The sequence below is a fragment of the Phyllopteryx taeniolatus genome, chromosome 10, assembly GCF_024500385.1.
Source record: "Phyllopteryx taeniolatus isolate TA_2022b chromosome 10, UOR_Ptae_1.2, whole genome shotgun sequence".
Lineage (NCBI taxonomy): Eukaryota > Metazoa > Chordata > Actinopteri > Syngnathiformes > Syngnathidae > Phyllopteryx > Phyllopteryx taeniolatus.
The window spans coordinates 14,266,872-14,291,577 of NC_084511.1; the positions used below are offsets into that span (position 1 = coordinate 14,266,872).

Sequence of the window (24,706 nt, forward strand, 5' to 3'; positions counted from 1 at the left end):
CACTAGTGTCAAAGCTAGCTAGCAAGCAAGCGTGGTCGCTACATACCTTGATTTGACCATTAATATCAGTATAAATTGACTTTTTAAACGACGCGGTTTTTAGTTTAAACGTATGCAAATTTGACACTAATAGTGTGGCCGGATGCGACCGCTGTATTAACTGGGGAATTCTCCTTTCGAAAACACGAGCCGCGGCGAAAGGTAAAACACGTCTTTGTCAAACGGCTGATTAAAGCTCATACAGCCTTGACTCTTTTGCTAGACAACTACCGGCCCCCTCACTCAGGATGTCGTGCCACAATCAGCAAATGAGCAATGTGAACACCAGCCAGGAGCACCCTATGAAGCAAGTGCGCTTTGCAAACAGCAGCAGCAATGTGGCCGCTGTGTTGTCCACTTCTGAGGCGGGTGATGCCAGCAGGAGACAGTCTGTAACCCAAGCCTCACTGGGACCCCAACTCAAACTGCTTCCTCTCAATGACCAGATCAGAGAATTACAGACTATTATTAGAGACAAGTGAGTCACTTCTTTATTATTATTATTATTATTAGAAGTAGTAGTAGTAGTAGTACAATCCCACATTCTCCTCCACCAATTTTATAAAGAATCTCAGTTAACTCTTTGATACTATTTGAGTCAAATCTTACTTGTTTTGACAGTTGACAGCAATGCAAAAAAAAACAAAAAACCTTGTCATTCTTACACCATGAAATTTGATGACTTTTCCTAAATTGAGGCAAAATACAGACACAATGAAAAACTTAAAAATGCCATTGTTTTGTCCAGGTGCTACAAAGTTTGTGTACCCTGAGGCTGTGCTGTCAAATTTGATCATTGTCTACTAAAAAGGATGATAAATGTATGCACCGATGCCACTTTTTTCAGACCAAATACAATTACATACATTTGATTGTTCACCGATGCCGAGTATTGATATTGATAATGTCATTGTCTTGCAATCATGATGAAAAGTTTAATTTTGAACAGTGTTCAAAAACACAAACTTTCAAAGTTTCACTTAGGTAACACTTTAGAATAACAGCTTGTCATTACTGATATTTTAACAGCTAACCGTTATGTTCTTCTAATAGTCTTATCACACATTTCACTTAAATGTACCCTTTAATACAAGGTGTTTCAGTTATGTGGTGTCAGTCTGAACACAAGGAGGCACTATGTAAAAGGAGTACATACAGTATATACGAGACAAGGAAGAATATAGTCTGGTAGATAGAGTATACACTTAAGATGAAATGTTCCTTCTCTGTGTTAACAACAAAATAGGGTTACTAAAAAGAAATACAAAACTGTTTCTTCTTACCGGCACTTTACTCGACATGCAGCACCTCTGCCACATCTTTGTGATGGGAGAGCAGTTGAACCGGTCGGAGCCGGAGTAGTGAAAAGTGGACTGGGTGACAGGGCTTGTGAAACTCATTGCTTGCTAGTAGCGACTGCCTTCGTCGCAGCCCGAGCGGATTTCCTCATCCATTTTGTAGCACATAATTTGCTTTTGCCAAGAAGTGTTTTCATCCTTGTCCTTAAAGTATCTCCACAAGACTGACATGCAAATTTGAATTATTGCAGTAATAAAGACGTTCATCTTTGTTGTGAATGTGTGCCTTATTTAACTGTCATATTTATGGTTGTTTTATGGTGCACTATTTCATTATCAAACTGTGACTGTAGGTTGTGTCCAATATAGTGATCTCCCAGTCAATTCAACTGGGTAGTCAGCAAAGCCTGATTGGGCATTGCTTGTTAATAACTATTTTTTATGGTATTCAGCGTACACACTCACGCGCCAGCCGCGGCAAAGCTAAGAGGTAGCGGCAAAAACAAAAACTGCATTATTTCGGCCATTTTATTTCGGTGACAAAGGTCTTTCGGTCTGAAACCGCCATTTTTGGCCGAAACATTTCAGCTGCAGAAATTTCTGTCCATCACGGGTTAATGTCATCTTCTCCACCAAAATTGATCACCACCATTATTATTATTAGTACTAGTAATAGTATTGGTGGTAGTAGTAGTAGTAGTAGTCGTAGTATTATAAGATCACATTCTCAGCCACCAAATTTCCAAAGATAAGAATCATGGTTATTATGTCATCACAGTATCTTCTCCACTTAAGTACTAATAACCAGTATACCAGGTGAGATAAGCTAGTCAAATATACCTGGAAACAATCACTATTTTTAATGTATCATTTTCTAATGTATTTTATCAAAATATAAGGAAAACCGCTTTCCAGTGTGTCCTAACATCAATATAACATACCTAAATGCTCTTTTAGATGTTTGTCACCTAAAGTCCTAGCAGAAAAGTAAAGGTTTTGGGGTGGGGACCTTCTTCTTATCAGGTAGCATTTCAGTCTTCATAAAGTTCTCAAAGGGCCATGATCAAATTTAGAAAAAAGGGGAAAAAAAAGATATTGCTCCTGATATTGGCAAACATATAATTTATGTATGATGGATTGACCATCGGATTCTGTGAGTGATACATTTCACTCTGTTCGATTCAGTCAGTTGGAAAATGCACCCAGATTCACTAATTCCCTCCACCAATTAGATTAAAATTTCCATACTGACATGCCCTTAACACCTGAACATAGAACATGAACATAATGAAATAATTATCTGTAGGAGTCAATAACTACTCCAACTAACATTTTTATAGGAAAAATCCAGTGTGGACATTTTTTCTTGTGTTTCTAGGACAACCAGCAGAGGGGATTTTGTGTTTTGTGCTGACCGACTGGTATGATCAAACAGTACCATGATACCAACAGTCTGTTTATGTTTTCACAATTTAATCGGCTTATATTATTGTTCAACAGATTAGACTTGTAGTCGAAGAAGGCTTGAATCAACTGCCTTACTCCGAGTGCACTGTGACCACACCAACAGGTGAGAATCAGAATTAGAAATGCTGCCAAAGTCAACATCCATCACATTTCACAGAGGAGCTGACTTGGTTTGTTCAACACTGCTACATTCATAATTGACTCATGCCATATTTTGTCCTAAGGATATAAATATGAAGGAGTGAAGTTTGAGAGAGGCAACTGCGGCGTCAGCATTATGAGGAGTGGTGAGTTTAAAGACACCTCCAATGCATACAGAAAGTTGGACTGTTGAGGGGTTAAATCGATCAAGCCATTTTACTGTATTGCACACATTTTTGCGCAAGTCAGGGTAACAATCCTGTATCATTGGCCAGAATAGGGATATACCCATATATTTATTATGCAAATGAATTTTGCTGTCGAGGCTGCTGCAGCAACCATTTCCAAGTAAAATTATCCAGGCTAAATCTATGCTATAAACCACGTTATAGTTTCATTGGGAGCATCATGTTTTCATTGAATTGGATGTCGACTTGAGTAACTCGCTTAAACTATACCTGATATTTCTTCTAATGTGTCATTCTGTAAATAAAACTGTCTCTACATTATTATATATTACAATAGAGATCTAATGCCAATATATTGTGGAAAAAAAAAAGTCAGTATTTTGTCACTCAGAACTATTGAAAGAGGGCTTTTCGGAGAAAAAAAAGTTGATTCGTATGAGAGTTATAAATATATGTATATGAATATGTAATCGTTAAAACTTATGGCACAAATTTCCGTGTTTTGCACTACTGTCTCAGGGATCTCGTTTGGTGTGCGTCCCGCGTCTGAGACACACAAAAATGAGCAGGGACGCATGAAGCATATCTATTCTTTGTCTGTAGACGCACGGTTTAAGACCTGCTCTGTGTGTGTGTGTGTATATGAGTGAGAGAGAGTGAGAAAAAGAAAGAAGAGCTTCCACACACAACGAATCAAAAGTATGAGTCCTGTCTTGTTAGCCACTTAGAGGCAGAGTAGGGCGAGTTATTGTTCCATACAATGGACACGGGAGTTTTTTCTGGACTCAATCTTCATTGTTGTGGTAACACCCACCGGGTTGCTCACGACTCAGCAAGCCCCGCTGGCAGAAAGACTTTTACATAACCTATATTGAGAGAGAGCAGTGGATAACAAAAAATATTGTACAAGTTGTACAAATACAAGCCCAATTCCAACGAAGTTGGGACGTTGTGTTAAACATAAATAAAAACAGAATACAATGATTTGCAAATCATGTTCAACCTATATTTAATTGAATAAACTACAAAAACAAGATATTTAATATTCAAACTGATAAACTTTATTGTTTTTCGCAAATAATCATTAACTTAGAATCTTATGGCTGCAACACATTCCAAAAAAGCTGGGACAGGTGGCAAAAAAGACTGAGAAAGTTGAGGAATGCTCATCAAACACCTGTTTGGAACACCCCACAGGTGAGCAGGCTCATTGGGAACAGGTGGGTGCCATGATTGGGTATAAAGGGAGCTTCCTTGAATTACTGTCATTCACAAACAAAGATGGGGCGAGGTTCACCTCTTTGTGAACAAGTGCGTGAGAAAATAGTCGAACAGTTTAAGCACACTGTTCCTCAATGTACAATTGCAAGGAATTTAGGGATTTCATCATCTGTGGTCCATAATATCATCAAAAGGTTGAGAGAATCTTGAGAAATCACTGCATGTAAACGGCAAGGCCGAAAACCAACATTCAATATATATATATATATATATCAACGAAAAATGGTGTACGGACGTCACGGTGCTCAGCACACTGCAGCCCGCATTTGGAGTCGCTATTCTTAAACTGTAAACCATTCTAGTCCCCACGTGAGTTCGCATCATTCATTCTCGCTGGCGTCTATATTCCGCCTCAAGCTAACACGAACGCCGCATTGCTAACGCTCGCCGATCAAGTCAACGAAATTGAAAAAAAACACCCCGACTCACCCCTCATTATTCTCGGGGACTTTAACAAAGCTAAACTCAACCACGAACTCCCTAAATACAAGCAGCACATCGACTGTCCTACCAGGGAAAATAATACTTTAGACCACTGCTACACCATGGTAAAAAACGCATACCGTGCTATACCTCGTGCAGCCTTGGGCTCGTCTGATCACTGCTTAATTACCGACGTACAGGCAAGAACTTAAATGTGCGAAGCCTACAGTGAAAACAGTCAAAAAGTGGACAAATGAAGCCAAGATGGAACTTCAAAGCTGCTTAGACTGCACAGACTGGAGTGTCTTTGAAAATTCAGCTGGCAGCCTGGATGAATATACGGACACTGTCACATCCTATATCAGTTTCTGTGAAGAGGTCTGTGTACCAACAAAATCATTTCGCACATTCAACAACAATAAGCCGTGGTTCACTGCTAAACTTAAGCAGCTTCGCCAAGCTAAGGAGGACGCATATCAGAGCGGGGACAGGGCCCTGTATAATCGAGCTAGAAACCAGCTGACCAAAGAAATTAACATTGCAAAGAGGATCTATACAGCAAAGTTGGAAAAACAGTTTAGCGCAAACGACTCTAAATCAGTCTGGCATGCATTCCAGTCGCTGACTAATTACAAGCGACGATCCCCCCAAGCTGAGAACAATAGCACACTAGCCAACGACTTGAATACCTTCTACTGCAGATTTGAAAAGGACAGTTTCACACCACACACCAACCTGGCCGCACCCGCGACCACAATCACACCTCTGACCTCTGTGTTAACCATCCATGAACAGGATGTGAGACGCATCTTCAAACAACAAAAGATTAACAAAGCGGCAGGCCCGGACCACGTGTCCCCATCCTGCCTCAAAGTCTGCGCGGACCAGCTCGCGCCAGTCTTCACTCAGATCACTGGAAATGTGCGAAGTTCCATCCTGTTTCAAACGCTCCACCATCATCCCAGTCCCCAAGAAACCTGCAATCTCGGGTCTGAATGACTACAGGCCTGTCGCTTTGACATCTGTGGTCATGAAGTCCTTTGAACGTCTTGTGCTGGACCACCTCAAGAGTGTCACAGGTCCCCTGCTGGACCCCCTGCAGTTTGCCTACCAAGCGAACAGATCTGCGGATGATGCAGTCAACATGGGACTGGACTTCATCCTAGAACACCTCGACAGTCCTGTTCGTGGACTTCAGCTCAGCGTTCAACACCATCATCCCTGAACTCCTTTCATCCAAGCTTCTCCAGCTCAGCGTCTCACCTGCCATCTGCCAGTGGATTTACAGCTTTCTGACGGGCAGGACACAGGAGGTCAGGCTGGGGGAGGCCACCTCATCCACACGCAGCATCAGCACCGGGGCGCCCCAAGGTTGTGTCCTCTCTCCGCTGCTCTTCTCGCTCTACACGAACGACTGCATCTCAGCGAACCCGACTGTCAAACTCCTGAAGTTTGCAGATGACACCACTGTCATTGGCCTCATCAAGGACGGTGACGAGTCTGCATATCGACAGGAAGCGGAGTGGCTGGAGCTGTGGTGCGGCCGACACAACCTGGAGCTGAACACGCTCAAGACTGTAGAGATGATCGTGGACTTCAGGAGGCATCCTTCGCCACAGCTGCCCCTCACGTTGTCCAGCTGCCTTGTGTCAACTGTCGAGACCTTCAAGTTCCTGGGAATTACAATCTCCCAGGACCTGAAGTGGGCGACCAACATCAACTCCGTCCTCAAAAAGGCCCAGCAGAGGATGTACTTCCTGCGGCTTCTGAGAAAGCATGGCCTGCCACCGGAGCTGCTGAGACAGTTCTACACAGCGGTCATCGAATCAGTCCTGTGTTCTTCCATCACAGTCTGGTTTGGTGCTGCTACAAAAAAGGACAAACTCCGACTGCAACGGACAATCAAAACTGCTGAAAGGATTGTCGGTACCCCCCTACCCACCCTTGAGGACTTGCACGCTGCCAGAACTAAGACAAGGGCGTGCAAAATCCTCTCGGACCCTCCCCACCCCGGTCACCAGCTCTTCCAGCTCCTTCCCTCAGGTAGGCGCTACCGATCAATGCAAACTAGAACTAGTAGACATTCCAACAGCTTCTTCCCTCTTGCAATCAACTTCTTAAACAGCTAACTTACAATTCCATTACAACAAGCTGGCAATTTTTTGACTTGAGTTCGTTGTCACATTTCTGTGGGGCCAATTATGTATTACTCGTGCACTCACTGTAGTTGTCTCGCCGTGCTGCACTATTTGCATATAGTGGCCACTCATGCCAGAGTAGCATCTGCTCCATTTGCACACTGATTGAGGAGTATCTGTAACATTTGCACAACCATTGTCCCAGATTATCGCACTACTCGTCACTTTAAACCGCATACACTCCTTGAAGTCTCAGTGCCCTTTGCACAATGGTCATTGCACCGGACTATTGCGATATTAGCCATTCGAACTGAGGACTCTGCATCTTTTTGCACAATTGTTGTTTGTTGTTGTTTTTTGTCAATGTCTTTATGTCTCCAAAGTGTTCTGTAAATTGACTGTCTGTTGTACTAGAGCGGCTCCAACTACCGGAGACAAATTCCTTGTGTGTTTTGGACATACTTGGCAAATAAAGATGATTCTGATTCTGATTCTGAAAATGTGTGCCGCATTATGAAGCGTAAAATACAACAACGGAGACCCCGGACTGTTGAACAGCTGAAGCTGTACATCGAGCAAGAATGGGAAAGAATTCCAGCTACAAAGCTTCAACAATTAGTGTCCTCAGTTCCCAAACGTTTATTGAATGTTGTTAAAAGAAAAGGTGATGTAACACAGTGGTAAACATGACCCTGTCCCAGCTTTTTGGAACATGTTACAGCCATAAAATTCTAAGTTAATGATTTTTTGCTAAAAACAAAGTTTATCAGTTTGAACATTACATATCTTGCCTTTGTAGTGTATTCAATTAAACACAGGTCGAACATTATTTGCAAATCATTGTATTCTGTTTTTATTTATGTTTAACACAACGTCACAACTAACCCTAACTTCATTGAAATTGGGGTTGTAAATATCTGCAAATATAGCGGGACCGTGAAGCAACAACCGTCATATTACATGTCTGCAGTCAGGTCAGCATTGTAAATGAGAAACTGTTCTCAATTGTATTACCTGGTTAAATAAAGGTTAAGTTAAATAAATAAATGAATAAATAAGTGGGGCCAGTATCAGCTCTGAAAGGCTTACTTGGCTCATCATTCAAAAAGGCTGAATGACGCACCCTGGTTTACGATGGTGACATTTGAGCTTGGAACAAATTAATTCACCCTATGAGAAATTTGGAAGTCAACCAACGTCATGAAACAGATTGTTTTTCGACTTTGGACATTTCACCCTTCCAGTACTTCGGAGGCAGCTCTAACTTTTTAGATAATAGATAGAAGGCTACTTATGTCACACGTAGTGTAGAGGTTAAGGAAAAACATTTTAATCTCCTTTGTGTTTCGCATGTCTTTGGCACAGGTGAGGCCATGGAGCAGGGTCTGCGGGACTGCTGCCGCTCCATTCGCATTGGCAAAATCCTCATCCAAAGCGACGAGGAGACCCAGAAAGCCAAGGTTTACTATGCCAAGTTCCCTCCAGATATTTACAGAAGAAAAGTGCTGCTCATGTACCCCATCCTCAGTGAGTCCAAGCATGCGCACACACAAACGCACATGCGCTGTTCTATGCTAGAATTCAATTCTGTGACAGCAGCACATATGTGAGATATCAATTTTAGTGCAGATGCACAACAACTGATAATTATAGCTTTCACAGAGGAAATTATACATTGCTAAGCCAATGGCCACCAAGCTGCAGGAGAGCTTAATGAGGATTTAAATTTTGTATTTCCCTGCACACAAATGAGAAAAAAAAGTATGCTAGTGACCCTTTCAGGTTGGAGGTTTATTTTAATGCCAGAATATTCAAAAGCACGCTAAGTGTTCGGGTCACAACTGAGGACCTTTTTGAGATGATAATGTAGGAAATTACACTCCAGCTAACGCATGTTTTTTATGATTTATTAACCCAATTCATCCTTAAGATGTCAAATTCTGAATGAGGGCTGTTTCAGGTGTGTGACGTAGGAAATGCATCTCAAATGTGTGTGTGTTTCGTCAGGTACTGGGAACACTGTTATTGAAGCAGTGAAGGTGCTAATCGAGCACGGAGTCCAGCCCAAACATATTATCCTCCTCAGCCTCTTCTCCACACCTCACGGTACATTAGCACAGCTGGCACGGGCTCATTTTCCAATATCTTTTGTTTACCCAACAAATCAAACAGTCTCCAATCTCCCACTGCGATTCTCCTGATGTGTCATTGCTTTTATTCGACAGGTAAACTGCATTGCTGCATGGTGGATGCAGCTGGTGATTAGTATTATCCAACACTTATTTTGAAATAATTCAGTAAAGTCTCACCATTTTCAATGATATCACAAAGATATGTCTCAGGAAAACCTTAACTATACTGTAAGTGCTATTGTCTTGAGTGTATTATAAATACAGTGGGTACGGAAAGTATTCAGACCGCCTTACATTTTTTACTCTTTGTTATATTGCAGCCATTTGCTAAAATAATTTAAGTTCTCTCTTGGTCTCATCAGACCTGAGAATCTTATTTCTCACCATCTTGGAGTCCTTCAGGTGTTTTTTTTTTTTTTTTTTTAGCAAATTCCATGCAGGCTTTCATGTGTCTTGCACTGAGAAGAGGCTTCCGTCGGGCCAGTCTGCCATAAAGCCCTGACTGGTGGTGGGCTGCAGTGATGGTTGACTTTCTAGAACTTTCTCCCATCTCCCGACTGCATCTCTGGAGCTCAGCCACAGTGATCTTTGGGTTCTTCTTCACCTCTCTCACCAAGGCTCTTCTCCTACGATTGCTCAGTTTGGCCGGACGGCCAGCTCTAGGAAGGGTTCTGGTCATCCCAAACGTCTTCCATTTAAGGATTATGGAGGCCACTGTGCTCTTAGGAAACTTAAGTGCAGCAGAATTTTTTTTGTAACCTTGGCCAGATGTGTGCCTTGCCACAATTCTGTCTCTGAGCTCTTCAGGCAGTTCCTTTGACTTCATGATTCTCATTTGCTCTGACATGCAACGTGAACTGTAAGGTATATAGACAGGTGTGTGGCTTTCCTAATCAAGTCCATTCATTATAATCAAACAGAGCTGGACTCCAGTGAAGGTGTAGAACCATCTCAGAAGATGATCAGAAGAAATAGACAGCACCCGAGTTAAATATATGTGTCACAGCAAAGGATCTGAATACTTATAGCTGTATGAGATTTCAGTTTTTGAATAAATCTGCAAAAATGTCAACAATTGCATTTTTTTCCTGTCAATCAGAATCAGAATCATCTTTATTTGCCAAGTATGTCCAAAACACACAAGGAATTTGTCTCCGGTAGTTGGAGCCGCTCTAGTACAACAGACAGTCAATTTACAGAACACTTTGGACACATAAAGACATTGACAAAAAACAACAACAAACAACAATTGTGCAAAAAGATGCAGAGTCCTCTAGCACTTAGAGCAGTTCGAATGGCTAATATCGCAATAGTCCGGTGCAATGACCATTGTGCAAAGGGCACTGAGACTTCAATATGGGGTGCTGTGTGTGCATTAACGGGGGAAAAAAGTAACTTAAATGATTTTAGCAAATGGCTGCAATATAACAAAGAGTGAAAAATTTAAGGGGGTCTGAATACTTTCCGTACCCACTGTACACACAAATATAAGGTTGCTCATTCTCACTGACTCACAAATGTTGGGGGTGTCGTCTACTTACATGTATTAAAATCTGTTTCTTTTAAAAAGGAGATGGAATGATCAATCGATAATTTTTCATATTAAGATACCAAGTAGTTTACTCCTTTGAGCCTCCAATGTACCATTACTCAAGTCCACACAGTCCCGATTTATTCATTATTATGCCTGTCCACAGGATAACTATTTTGTACTTACTTCATAATATGCATACTAATGAATTATTGAATTGCTAAGGATTATGCCAATCCTGGGGAGTTGATTGTATTTAATCTGTTTTAAATCAGTTTAGGCTGAAGTGCATGCACGATTTAACTTCAACCAGCAGAGGCATTGTTGATTCCATATAAACTAGTTTGAAGAACAAAATCTTTTTTTTGGGACCGTATAACATTGGCATGAAAATATGAGCTCAGAACATTCACAGAGAGATCCTCCCACACCTCTGGCAATACCTTTTTAAATTGACTGCCAATTGTCCTTTCAATCGATAAAGGCAATGACTTATCATTGGCACTTGGGCGTCCTTTGTCAAGGTGCCTCCATCTGAATATGGAGATGGAGTTGTTCAAGTCAGTTTTCTGGGGTAAAAAAGTACAGTACAGTTAATGAAGTAAAAAGAAATCACAGCAAAACCCTTCTCCCTCGGTTGTGACGTTAAAAAAATATTTAATTTTGAATGGGTAGCAGATGCTAATTTGTGCTGAATTTCAAAGTCAAATGTGAGCTGATGAAAACAAATGGAAAACTTTGTGAACAAATGAAGAAAAACACTTCACTTCAAGCAGAGGACTGGATTATTTCTCTATTGATTTAGCTCATTTATTGAAACAGAAATTACATTCTCAAAATGATATGGCCAAATCTCCAAAGCACTTGGTAATTCTTCACAACAGAATTGAGTATCTCAATCATTTAATCAAATTACAAATGTCTTAGTATGTCTTAATGTCTCAGTAAATCTTTGCAAATTATTAAGTACAGGTAGCCTACAATTACCAGTTAGCCTAGATAGCACAATTTCCAAATTAATTTATTCACAGCACTGTAGGCTACAAATTGTCCTTGTTTTTGTTCATAATACAACACTATACATTTTCTTTTTACTCTGATTTGTGGACATTATGCGTGTGAATCAAAATGGGGATAATTTCCTTGGCAGTATGTGTGCAATTTGTGATGTCAAAGATTGGAGGCTGCTCTCATCGTAAAATCATTTTTTTTTGGTTTAGTTTTATACACAATTGTATTTTTTAGCTAGACAAAGAAAAATGTACAGTAAGCATTGTCAATGAAGGACTGGGCAGGTGGGCATGAGGGCTATTTCAATCGTCTTCTGCCATAGTGACAAAACTTCAAAAATCTTTGACTTGAAGTTCTTATACAATGCCAAAGGACAATGTATTTTGGGTGAGTAATGAGAAAGGAATTTAGTTTTGACACGAATGAATTGTTTTGGGAGAGAAATGGGCTTTTGCATGTGAGCTATGGTGTGCCAAGTTTTGAGAATGTACTTACTGTTTCAAGAAATGAGCCAAACAAATCAATAAGACCAGCTTCTAAAAGAATCCTGCTTTAGATAAGGTGCTGGCACCCTCTACAGTTCATGGAATTGAAAGACATAGGCCACCATGAGGTCACTGAACTGTAAAAGCCTGCCGTGGTCTTTCCCAGGCCATTTTGCTTGTAACATTGTTGGACGGTGTCCAAAATCAAGTCTGCATTACTTTGTGAAAGTGAGAAAAAGCAAAGCTTTTTCCCCCCCATTTCAACATCAAAATTTTTTAGTGCTATAAAATGATGTGTACTCACTCAGAATTAAGTAATGACATATATAGTTTAAAAATTGGATAGTTAAAAAAAAAAAAAAAACAGGGGACTGACACCCAATCCTTATTAAACAGTGATTCACTGAGAATGAAAAGTGGTCAATAATGAAAGTGAATAAACAGTAAAGAAGTTTTCTTAGTCCTTTTTTTGTTTTGTTTTTTCTTTAGGGGCCAAGTCTATAATCCAGGAGTTCCCAGACATCACAATATTGGCAACAGAAGTTCACCCAGTGGCACCAACACATTTTGGACAAAGGTATTTTGGCACTGATTAAAACCAGGACAAGCTGAGCAACATGAGCTTGTAATTGCTTTAAGTACAGTATGTGTTTTTGTCAGCTTTATTTAAAAATGTTCATGTTCTCCTTGTTGTGCCAAATACTCTTTCCCGCCCCCCCCCAAAAAAACATTGGTATTTATTCTATTGATCTCTTTTTGCTGAATACAAACAATGCTGAGCCATATCAAGATAATTTTATTTTGGATGTTATGAGCATTGATTCAATAAAGGATTTATATTTGTTATCAGAAAGACCACCCAAATGGAAAATACCTATATTTACTGACTAAGAGACCCATTTACATACAGTATGCCAAAGACCCGTTTCAACTGGACCACAAGCTTTTGCAAATACTGGCTCATGGTTGAAATTTTTTATTTTTTTTTTGTTTGTTTTTTATTGTTAGACATCCAGGTTTTTGATACAATATGTGTCACTGATGTATACAGTCATGGAAAAAAATATTAAAACACTCTGTTTCTTCAGTTTCTTTTTCATTTTTAATGCCTGGTAGAACGAAAGGTACATTTGTTTGGACAAATATATTGATAATACAAATAGGTCATATGAATTTAATTTAAGACCTGATATCTAGCCATTTTCCATTATTTTCTTGATGGTAACCAAAATTACGGGGAATACAATTAAGCTTAAGTATGTCAAATAGAACAAAGTATTATGGAATCAGCTGCATTTTTTGTCAAGTTCATTGTATTATATAATATGCCTTTAGTGGTACCAGGCAATAAAATGAACAAGAAATTGAAGAAACAAGAGTGGTCTTAAGATTTTATATATATATATACACACACACACACACAATGTACAGTGGGTACGGAAAGTATTCAGACCCCCTTACATTTTTCACTCTTTTGATATATTGCAGCCATTTGCTAAACTCATTTAAGTTCATTTTTTTTCCTCATTAATGTACACACAGGACCCCATATTGACAGAAAAAAACAGAATTGTTGAAATTTTTGCAAATATATTAAAGAAAAACTGAAATATCTCACAGCCATAAGTATTCAAACCCTTTGCCGTGACACTCCTATATTTAACTCAGGTGTCAGAGCAAAGCCCGCATGGAGTTTGCGTAAAAAAAAACAAAAAAACACCGGAAGGACTCCAAGATGGTGAGAAATAATATTCTTTGGTTTGATGAGACCAAGATAGAACTTTTGGGCCTTAATTCTAAGCGGTATGTGTGGAGAAAACCAGGAACTGCTCATCACCTGTCCAATACACTCCCAACAGTGAAGCATGGTGGTAGCAGCATCATGCTGTGGGGGTGTTTTTCAGCTGTAGGGACAAGATGACTGGTTGCAATCGAAGGAAAGATGAATGCGGCCAAGTACAGAGCTATCCTGGACAAAAACCTTCTCCAGAGTGCTCAGGACCTTAGACTGGGCCGAAGGTTCACCTTCCAACGAGACAATGACCCGAAGCACACAGCTAAAATAACGAAGGAGTGGCTTCAGAACAACTCCGTGACTGTTCTTGAATGGCCCAGCCAGAGCCCTGACTTAAAACCAATTGAGCATCTCTGGAGGGACCTGAAAATGGCTGCCCACCAATGTTCACCATTCAACCTGACAGAACTGGAGAGGATCCCCAAATCCAGGTGGGAAAAACTTGTTGCATCATTCCCCAAAAGACTCATGGCTGTATTAGCTCAAAAGGGTGCTTCTACTAAATACTGAGCAAAGGGTCTGAATACTTATGGCTGTGTGATATTTCAGTTTCTTTTTTAATCTGCAAAAATTTCAACAATTGCGTTTTTTTTTCTGTCAATATGGGGTGCTGTGTGTACATTGAGGGGAAAAAAATGAACTTAAATGATTTTAGCAAATGGTTGCAATATAACAGAGTGAAAAATTTAAGAGGATCTGAATACTTTCTGTACCCACTGTATGTCACATATACAGACACTGCCCGCAGCAGCTATGTCTCACTACTCACTAAAGACGATTTTAGCAATAAATAAGCAACATGAAACAACATCCACATTTTCTAAAGGTTTCTATGTTCACATACATTAAACATAGACAAAAGAGATGAAAAATTATAAATAACAAGGGACTGTTTGTCGGACATGAGTGGTATTTGATTGGTCCAACAAAGTAGAAATATTCAGTAATGAAATCAAGTGTCAGTGAAGTAAAAACATCCTGGTTCTATTCAGGCTTTGTCTTCATTGTCAATAGACTGTCATCTGAAATAATGTTTTGTCTCAACACATTGCCATAAAATATGTAAAAATACCCAAAACATGGATACAAAACATATTAGATCTGTTCTCCATCCACATTTGGATGAAACGTCACCTACTTAAAAAGAACCTCAGTACTCTGTAAAACATTTGTGCCAATTAACCATTTTACATCCTATGGATCACAAAATCTCTTCAATGCTGTTCAGTTCAGTTCTGACCTTTGTAGTGGCTATTGTAATGTTTGTTTGTTTGTTTTCTTTCCAAACCAGAAAACATGACAATATATATACACAATATCCAACATTTCCTCAACTGTAAAGAGTATACAAGGTATCTCTTTTAGAGGCTTTTATTTGTACAAATGCTTGTGGGAGGGTGGCGCTAGACCCGCTGATGTCTGGTCGAAGGAGAATTGTTACTGTTACAATGGGAGAGGAATGTGTAAATGCCTCACATGAGCACTTTTTAGTTGTACTTTTATTTGTTATGCCTACATTTATTTAAAAAAAATAAAATAAATACCTTAGCTAAAGGTATAACTAATTGTTTCTAACTTAAGTAAAACACACTCAAGTTTACAGTCGCTGCATGGCTAACCAGCTGACTTTGTGCGAGAGGCGGTGTACACTCTGGACTACTCAACAACCATTCACACTCACATTTACACACATGGACAATTTAGTCTTCAAGGAACCTAACATCCATGCTCTTGGAATGTGGAGCGTTGCCGGAGTACCTGGAGGGGGAAAAAAAACATGCAAACTCTACACAAGAAGGTCAAAGCTGAACCTCAATACTGTGTGGCAGATGTGCTCAGATGTGTTCATTTTTTACTTGTCACGGGATTATTATATTATCCCACATACATATCCATGTTGTTGACATTAACGCTGTTTCTGCCACTATTTCAGGATATGATTGTTTGTGTAGCAAAATTACTCATACTCTAAGATCTGACACTTAATTAATTATTCGTCATTATTACACTTTTAAGGATAATTGTTATTCCTGTTTCTTACATTTACCAGCCTTATCAAACACACATGATAGAGTGGAAAAACTATAATGGAGATTTGTACCTAAAATGTTACACGCCATAGTCTATTGAGAAGCAGCCTGCTGGATACATTCATTAGGAAAATGGATTCCCACAACACAGTACAACATAAATACAGTATGTGTAAGGCGCAGGTTAAGTGAGTGGAAATAAGATAAGCTACCTATGTTACAAGACTGAACTTCCAGGTAAATCAGTCCGCCTCCAGATGCATAAGTGAACATGAGGTAATGTTGGATGGTGCAAATTGTGATACACTGGAGCAATGCTTTTGCTAAAGCACACAAGTTCAAATGATCACATGGAATTGCAGTTCATTGCTGTGTAACAATGGGACGCACCCGGATGTCAGTCCGTTTCTTCACAATGTCTTTTGGGAAGAAAATAATATCCAAATGCTGGTGCAATCCATATGTTTAGTCCATGTCAGAGTAGTTGAAGGATGTCCACATTTACAGTGCATATTCCCTCCTCCTCTTCAACCTCTGCACCAGTTTCAATTGTCTAGTCCTCCATCTCTACAGAAACAGAAGGGTCTTGATCCTCAACTGAAATTGGAGGGGTGAGGGGAGAATGTATGAATCACAATTTCCTTTTAAGCAGTTTAGAAAATGTTCAAGTGATCTAGCCTATGGCCACTACAGGGCAGTATTGGTTAAAGGATGTTGCAAATGTCCACAAGGAGGCGGCAGATAATTCTAGTCAGGTCCTATTTGGAAGCCATTAGATTGCAATGCCACTGAGGCTTTGGAATAAATGTCACATGACCGTGGCCTCTGTAGTCTTTTTTTTTTTTTTTTTTACTATTGTCTGTATTCATTTAAATGTTGGATGGGAAGGCATAATGGTTTGGAAACCTTGATGACACCAGCAAATGATTATAATGTTCTGCAGGACAGATAACATCGCCACTGAGTGTACGATGAGGTCATGTTTGGAAACAACAGCTGTCTACATTCATTTTGTCTGTCTCAGCCTGCTCTTTGTGGTGAGATGTGTTGACACGGGGTTAAACAAAGGTCATAAGCACTTTTAAAAGTGTCATGTCAACAAAAATACAATGTGATATTAGAAAGCAGATACTCCTGGTATAGTTTTACCAGCGAATAATCTTAAAAGGGGTTATTATTATGGGTTAAATCAGCAGCAAATCATCTCTGAGACACAAGCAATACTTTTCATTTAAATGGCTTGAACTCAAGTTAGAACAATTTTTTTTCTGGTATCTGGTTACGACTTCTCAGTTAATGTTTATTGATCACTACTTAGAATTGCTGTTGCTGCATCAACCTGATAAACCTCTAACCTTTACTGCATTCTATGATGCTCAATACAGATGGCAGTGGTCAGTTCAGAGGTCATGGACACAAAACAATGTGTTGTGAATGCACATTACGTATCTATTGTTGGTTGCTTAGACAAGAGAATCTGCTGATTATATGGGTCCATTAGCAAAGATTTGTGGTCACGTGATGCATTCGGGACCACCTTCAATTGGGATTTAAGTTGACCAATTCTTTGCACTTGTCCCCTGAATTCTTTCTCAACTTTTATTTTTAATATTAACCTATAATGGGGGATGGAGATGGGTTTGGTTGGTTTGATGAGCAATCCCCATCAACACAAAAGCCCAACAATGGCTAATGACTTCTTCAAATTATTGCCCAATATTAAACAGCTACTTGTGCAATTCATCAGTCATATTAAAATGTTTGTATGATTACAAATAAAATAAAAGAAAAGAAAATGCCCTAAATTACATGATGATGGGTTATTTGGAATTTCTTGGAATTGGAGTTACCGGTATGTTTTCAGTTTTTTATTGAATAAAAAGAAAATGTTCACATTACAGCAAATTACAGATAGATAATTTCGCAGTGGTCTCAATTCTTTTATAAATAATACTGCTTTATTTTATTGCAAATAATTTGCTTTTACATTCAGATAAACTTTAAAACATTCAATGGTACAGTACTAAAAAAGAAACAAGCAAGCCAGATATTGTCCAATAAAATTAGGGATGCACGATAACTATTGGGGGTGACGTCACACCGACAGCTCCGATATTGGATAAACTGGACCAATATCAAGAGCTGTCTCATTCAGTGCCGCGCGACTGCTGTTCCATTTTGACCAAAATCTTTTGCCGACAACACCAAAAATAGTCCCTATCCAAAGTAAAATTAGCATATGGTCGCCAACACTTGCTGAAATTGTGATTATCCAGTGACTTTGAGTTCGTAACTACAACACTCGCGAGTGTTAGTGTTGTCGGAGCGCAGCGCTCGGCAAGACCCAGTGGCCTACGAAGCAGTGGACTCTCGTAACAGCGTAAGCCAACAGAGGAGCAAGCGGAGGGACCTTAACCGGACACGGAAACGCGGTTGTCGGGGCGGGCTAACAACTAAGCTAAAGGGTAACCCATACAGAGCGCTGCTTCTATCCCAATTCCTCTCCAGGGTTCGCTGACTGGACAATAAATTAGATCTACAAATGGAAATATCAAAACACACAACAGCCCTCCTCGTTTGGCAAGGCCGGCGCGCATCCACTAATGACACGCGTTGGGCGGCTAAGCTCAGCACAAACATTCCTCCCTGCTTTCGGCACTCTTTGCCCAGCCACAAATTTCAATGTCTTTAAATACACATTAAAATGAATGATCGCCAGTTCTTATGTTGTTTAAGATAAAAGACAATGAATGGCACACCTTCGTTTGGTAGGACCAACACAAGTGCGCATCCACTAATGACTCATGTCGGGTGGCTTTGTTTGGCACCAACACTCTTTCTTGGCACTTTTCGCCCAGTCACAAATTTAAATGTCTTCAAATACACATTAACATGAATGATCGCCCGTTCTTGTATTATTTAAAATAAAAGTCATGACTATTTTAACCTGTGTATTATTTGACTATCTTAGTTTTGATCGCACTATACATTTACACGTGGCATCTCATCTCAATTTCACTGTACTTGTGTATTGTGACGACAAAAAGGCATTCTATTATAGGACCAGTTTAATATAAAACAATTATGTACAATATACATAAGGGGTCCCTGCTCCAGCTTTCTTTCAGTTTGGGGGTCCTTGCCCTGGAAATCATTAAAGACTCCTGATATAAACCATAAAAAAAAAGTGATATTGTTATTGGTATCGGTTTGGAGAAGCAGCAAGTTATCGGTATCACTGGAAAAACCGTTATCCTGCATTCCTACTAATCAACATGGTATCTTCAGGTTTAAAGAAGCCACATTTAAAACTTTTTAAAGTCACTAAAATCGGAATTAACACCTCTTACTCTTTTTTTTGTCCTGTTCAGCTGTTAGGTCAAGCAGAATAAAAAATCTGTATCCCTTTTATGCCGGAACAGTTTTACTGTGTCACAGTGGAGTTTTTAAGCTTCCACTGTGGTTTCTTAGTATTATAATTGAGGTTTAGTGAGAATCAGACTTGATCAGACGAACAGAACAAAGTTTCTAGAACGGAGAGAGAAACAAAGACAAAAGACAAAGAACTAATTGTAAAGAGGATGAGAGAAGTAAATCATTACATTATCTACAACAATGAAACATTAAATGAGTGTTGCATGGGGCTGTAGTGCTACACCCTGTGAGGGAAGGACAGGACAAGATAGAAGGACCGGAGAAGAAGCATGCAGGACAAGGGTTGTGTACCCGGCTGTACAACTGAAGTGTGGTGGGATTAATTATGTCAATTATAACACCTGTTACTCACTAACTGTGACCACTAGGAGAGGGCAATATGTGATTAATATCTCACAATATGAAGAAATGTGATATTTTTGGGATAATATAAAATGAGAAATGGATAAGCGGAGCAAAATGGATGAATGGATAAAAGAATAATTTATGACTAATTACAGAATTTGTTTTCTGAAGAAAATATAGCATTGTTTACTGTTCCAAGTTTTGTTTTTTAATTGTGGCTGAGGCTTTTTATTTTTATTTTGTTCCTGCTGTTTCTTTCGGAAACGAAACGACTTCTTCAAACTGTAATTGTTGTGTGTACACATGACGTATACTCCTAGAATCTAAGATAGCCTCAGATATTCAAGTGACTCACCCCAGCTTCCTTCTTCAGAGGCATCATCTGATTCCTCCCACATCTCCTCGTTTGCCAGTAAGGGGTTCTGACACTCACTCCGATTCAAGGGGAAGTAGTGTCCATTCCCTTGGCTGTAAAGAACATGGTGCAAAAAGACAATGGTCTTCTATATTATGGTAATCTAGATGATCTGCGGCCGCCTCTGCCTCACAGTTCTGGGGACCGGGGTTCAAATCCCGGCCCGTCTGTGTGGAGTTTGCATGTTCTCCCCGTGCCTGGGTGGGTTTTATCCAGGCACGGATAAAACCTCCCACATCCCAAAAACATGCGCAGTAGGTTGATTGAAGACCCTAAATTGCCCGTAAGTGTGAATGTTTTTTTGTTTCCATGTGCCCTGCGATTAGCTGGCGACCGGTTCAGGGTGTACCCCGGCTCCTGCCCGAAGATAGCTGGGATAGGCTCCAGCAGCCCGCGACCATAGTGAGGAAAAGGCCCAGCAGAGGATGTACTTCGTGCGGCTTCTGAGGAAGCACGGCCTTCCAAAGGAGCTGTTGAGGCAGTTCTACACAACAGTCATCGAATCAGTCCTGTGTTCATCCATCAGTCTGTTTTGGTGCTGCCACAAAAAAGGACAAACTGCAACGGACAATCAGGACTGCCAGAAAAATCGTTGGTAGCCCCCTATCCACCCTTGAGGACTTGCACGCTGCCAGAACTAAGACAAGAGCATGCAAAATCCTCTTTGACCCTCCACATCCTGGTCACCACCTCTTCCAGCTCCTTCCTTCAGGTAGGCGCTATCGATCAATGCAAACTAAAACAACCAGACAGCTTCTTCCCTCTTGCCATTAAATTGCTAGAGGCTAAGTGACTCCCCGTAGTGTTTTTAAGTCTCAAAATTATTTTTTTGTCAAAATGGCCGTCTATTGTCGTACTACACCGGCTCAAACTACCGTAGACAAATTCCTCGTGTGTTTTTGACGTACTTGGCAAATAAAGAGGATTCTGATTCTGATGTCAAACTCACCTTGTGAAAACGGGGATGAACCACAGTCTCCTGTCTTTTCCAAATACTTGCTGCAGATTTTTGCGTATGCCAATATTGAAACCCTGTCTATCTGGTCCGTTGACAAAGAATGGAGCTGAAAAGGCCTCTGAAAAAGGTGAAATGAATGGAGTCAAAATATACTACACACACTCATCATTGTTTAAATTCATTTTGTAACATACCTAAAGTTGATCTGTTTTTCACAACCAACCAACAGTGGTAACCGAAGAGGAACATGAGACTAACAAAAAACATGAGTGCCACAAACATGAGGAAAAGGACGTGGAACTTTGCTGGCCCATTTGGCAAGTCCCCCTGGGAAAGCATATTAAAGCAGAATAAATGGTGGTGTAAAATGTACTGCTCGTTACAACTTGTGATGACACTTACCACCCAGAATTTAATAAAATACTGAAAGACTGTGGCTGCTATGTATATGCAGTACAGCATTGAATAGAACAGGAAAAGCAGGAAAAATTTGTAGTTGGAAAATCCAACACAGTTGTTCACCCTAAAAGAAAATCAGATGAGGCAGTCAAGAAGAAACTGACTGATGCACTGAATATTTATTAAAACTTACCAGGGACAGTGGTGGTCCATTTTCAAAACACACCTAAAAATTAAAATATTACATATCATTTACAATTCTTAAGGCGCCTCTTTTGGTTATATGCAGTGGAACCTCAGTCAATTTTTGTGTAAAAAAACAAAGTATTCACTGCAACAGCAAAACAATAAAATGCTCAACTTTTTTTTTTATGAGACATCATTATAAGATTAACATTCACCCAAGTGTAAAATGAAGGAGCTAACCAGTGGAAGGCTAGCCAATGACAGGCTAGGCAGCTAACTATAGCAACCTATCTCAAGTCATTCTCCTGATATAAGCCAAAATGACTCGTGTCATCACAGATAAGGATGTTAGACTTGCAGATGTTAGTTGACTTTTGAAGCATTCATTTAGTCATGTTCCGCTTATCCGCACTAGGGTCGTGGGTATGCTGGAGCCTATCCCAGCAATCACCGGGCAAGAGGCGGGGTACGCCCTGACTGGTCGCCAGCCAATCGCAGGGCACATATAAACAAACAACCATTCGCGCACACATTCATACCTACGGGCAATTTAGAGTCTTCAATCAACCTACCATGCATGTTTTTGGGATGTGGGAGGAAACCGGATATTTTTCTCAAATATTAAGGGCCCAAGTACCAGGCGGTGTCGAAGGCCCTCGTAGACTTCCGTTTGAGTTTATTATTATTCTAACAAATTAAGTGAAATTGGATAGATTCCAGCGGCGCTCCTGATGAACTCTCACTGCACACTGGTTGGGAATCACTGTCATAAACAGACTGATGATGTTAAATTGCAAAGCTTACAATATGTTCGTTTTTGAACGGCATGATTTTTGGGGCATTTGAATTTTAAGCTTCCACTGTAAAGTTAGTAATGCACTGATTATGATTGCCCAACTTGTGGCTTTTTCAAGTTACAAGCAGTCGCTTGGCCTATTTTCTGCTTGTGTTGTGAGCCAAAATTTGATTTGCAAGCAAGCTTCTAACATGCAGCCACTCGAGTGACGTGAAAAAACTATCAGATGCAATTTCAGCCCTTCATTGAATTGCACAAACAATTAAAAGTGTAACAGACAAATACAAAATGAAAATACTCGCAACGAACATTGAGGAGACGCTCCTCAATGTTATATTTTGTTGTTGTTCTGATGCATGCCGTACCGACAGGTCCCCATAGAACGATAGCCACACAGTGCACACCGCCTTTGCCTTGGTCAATCTCTAAATGCACATATCGGGAGGAAAGCTTGACTTACGTTTCGCAGACCGAGCAGTGGTGACAGCGGTCAGGCTTCAGCACCTGGCAGCGGTCGCAGAACCTGATAGCTAGACACAAGAGGAATGCCACTTAAGTGAAGGACATTTGAGCTGAGCTTCCGAGTCGCTTAACTTCCTGCTCAGCCATCAGTGCTAATGAAAAAGAGTCAGCAGCTCATCTGCTTCGCGTTGGAATGCTAATACTATACTACACGTTTTAAACACACCTTTTGAATGCGAAAAGATTAACTGCCGCTAAACCACTTGCCTTTGTAGTATATTAAAGTATAAGAGAAAGTTTACCTCCAGACTGAGCACGAGTGTGTATGGGCAGTTTCTTGGCAATCTCAACAAGAATTTGTTTCTGTGCATTTGGCCTCTCCTCCATCTCGTACCTTTGCTTGTCTGAGTATGACAGCTGAAACTACAACAACAAACACATCCCATTAGAATCTTTAATTGCATCTGGAGACCTTTTCCATAATGCACTTGTGATTTTTGAGGGTACCTTCTTGCATGGTGATGCAGCAGGAGTAAAGATGGACTTCCAGTAGGTCCAGGAAAACATCCCAAAGCACACATGGAATACCAGTAAATAGGCCACTGCAGAGACAAGCAATACCATGCTCACATTAATATACATGGTTTTCCGTTGTACAACCCTGATCATAAACGGGCAACTCACCCTTTTCCAACGTGTTTGACAGGGTGACTGTAGAAATAATAATTAATTACATTTAGGATATTTAAACATGCGCCCAGTTCAGACAACAATGTTTATTTTTACACCCAAGAGACATTTACTGGCTAACAACACAAGCTGTAATAGCAGACTGAAATCAATAAGCGTAACAACAGACACTCGTTTATGAATAGACAGACCTCTCGGTGGATGCAAAATTACCTTTACGCTTTTTGTGATCATTAAAAATCTAAAACGTTACCTACACAAAAAGCTCAAACCAAAAACACTTCCGCACAGTTTGCTAGTTCCTGTGCTGTCATTTAAATCTGTCAACAGAGCTGTGCGGAAAACTGCGGTACATGTGTACGGTTTTAGAGGAGGGAACTAAAGGTTTTTAAAAACTCGTTTCCGATACTCACATAGGCATAGTTGAAATACGTAAGCGTAGTACGACCACAGCACCACGGAGGCAATAATAAGCACGGGTAACCACGAGAAAACCCTTTGACAGCATCGCAAACCTCTCGAGAGCGCCATACTCCATCAAACGCTGCTCTCATAGTCTGTGCTCGATTAGCCTTCCTGCCTGGGATTTCTGCATCAGCGTCATCAGAGCTCGATTCGCCACACCACGTTCTCGAGTACTGCACTGGAAAAAAACTCAAACGTTCCATACCACAAGGGGAAAAAAATAAATAATAATGTTATCGCCTGCTGCCTTCTGAAATGTGAATAATAAGAATAAATACTAAATGAAATATTCATGGAATTGCTATTATATATATTATAGTAGTACATACACACAAAAAAAATAGTATCGGCAGTTTTCAGAAGCGTATTATTACTATTGCGTAAAATTGCTTAACATTTCTTCAACAGATTATCACTAAAAAAAATTAAATAAATAAATAGTATTTTACAAATCAGCACATCTATCTCGTCCAACCTGAACTCCGAATGGGGATTTGAGTGAAATGGTAAGTACTGTAAATTATGGACCGGAGCCACCTAAACCCAACTACAACCACCTCACACAGCGGTAATCACCCAATGCGAATGTATTACTC

The 24,706-nt window shown here is 40.1% G+C and overlaps 2 protein-coding genes across 7 annotated transcripts; one reads left to right on the forward strand and one right to left on the reverse strand.

The window, feature by feature from the left end:
* Positions 1-60: 60 nt before the first annotated feature.
* On the forward strand, positions 61-12,989 carry uprt (uracil phosphoribosyltransferase (FUR1) homolog (S. cerevisiae)). 3 transcript variants are annotated; one of them, XR_009790391.1, is made up of 9 exons: positions 61-201; positions 263-517; positions 2,716-2,758; positions 2,838-2,907; positions 3,029-3,091; positions 8,341-8,502; positions 8,983-9,081; positions 9,201-9,335; positions 12,624-12,989. XR_009790391.1 is itself a non-coding variant. In XM_061786899.1 (8 exons), the coding sequence occupies exons 2-8, from the start codon at positions 288-290 to the stop codon at positions 12,728-12,730; spliced, it is 774 nt and encodes a 257-aa protein (XP_061642883.1). In that variant the 5' UTR covers positions 61-201; positions 263-287; the 3' UTR covers positions 12,731-12,989. The 3 variants fall into 3 exon arrangements, 2 of the variants coding, with proteins under 2 accessions (XP_061642883.1, XP_061642884.1); XM_061786899.1 differs by lacking the exon at positions 9,201-9,335; XM_061786900.1 differs by lacking the exons at positions 8,983-9,081; positions 9,201-9,335.
* A 2,295-nt stretch (positions 12,990-15,284) lies between these two features.
* On the reverse strand, positions 15,285-24,350 carry zdhhc15b (zinc finger DHHC-type palmitoyltransferase 15b). 4 transcript variants are annotated; one of them, XM_061786898.1, is made up of 11 exons: positions 24,059-24,314; positions 23,640-23,666; positions 23,463-23,557; positions 23,258-23,378; positions 22,954-23,023; positions 21,705-21,737; positions 21,515-21,635; positions 21,307-21,439; positions 21,104-21,230; positions 20,095-20,207; positions 15,285-16,556 (listed from the first exon to the last, which is right to left on the reverse strand). In XM_061786898.1, exons 1-11 carry the CDS (start codon positions 24,174-24,176, stop codon positions 16,513-16,515), a joined length of 1,002 nt encoding a protein of 333 aa, XP_061642882.1. In that variant the 5' UTR covers positions 24,177-24,314; the 3' UTR covers positions 15,285-16,512. The 4 variants fall into 4 exon arrangements, with proteins under 4 accessions (XP_061642882.1, XP_061642880.1, XP_061642879.1 ...); XM_061786896.1 differs by having other exon boundaries at positions 21,307-21,635; positions 24,059-24,313; XM_061786895.1 differs by lacking the exons at positions 15,285-16,556; positions 20,095-20,207 and adding an exon at positions 20,215-20,638 and having other exon boundaries at positions 24,059-24,350.
* Between the last annotated feature and the right edge of the window lie 356 nt (positions 24,351-24,706).

Bases quoted from the DNA above. Each gene is read 5' to 3' on its own strand.
- zdhhc15b (XM_061786894.1), bottom strand. From the start codon at position 24,176: ATGGCGCTCTCGAGAGGTTTGCGATGCTGTCAAAGGGTTTTCTCGTGG. The intron at 23,667-24,058 runs GTGAGTATCGGA...TTATTTCTACAG, and splicing joins CGTATTTCAACTATGCCTAT to TCACCCTGTCAAACACGTTG. The intron at 23,558-23,639 runs GTGAGTTGCCCG...TTGTCTCTGCAG, and splicing joins GTCAAACACGTTGGAAAAGG to TGGCCTATTTACTGGTATTC.
- uprt (XM_061786899.1), top strand. From the start codon at position 288: ATGTCGTGCCACAATCAGCAAATGAGCAATGTGAACACCAGCCAGGAG. The intron at 518-2,715 runs GTGAGTCACTTC...TTGTGTTTCTAG, and splicing joins CAGACTATTATTAGAGACAA to GACAACCAGCAGAGGGGATT. The intron at 3,092-8,340 runs GTGAGTTTAAAG...TCTTTGGCACAG, and splicing joins CGTCAGCATTATGAGGAGTG to GTGAGGCCATGGAGCAGGGT.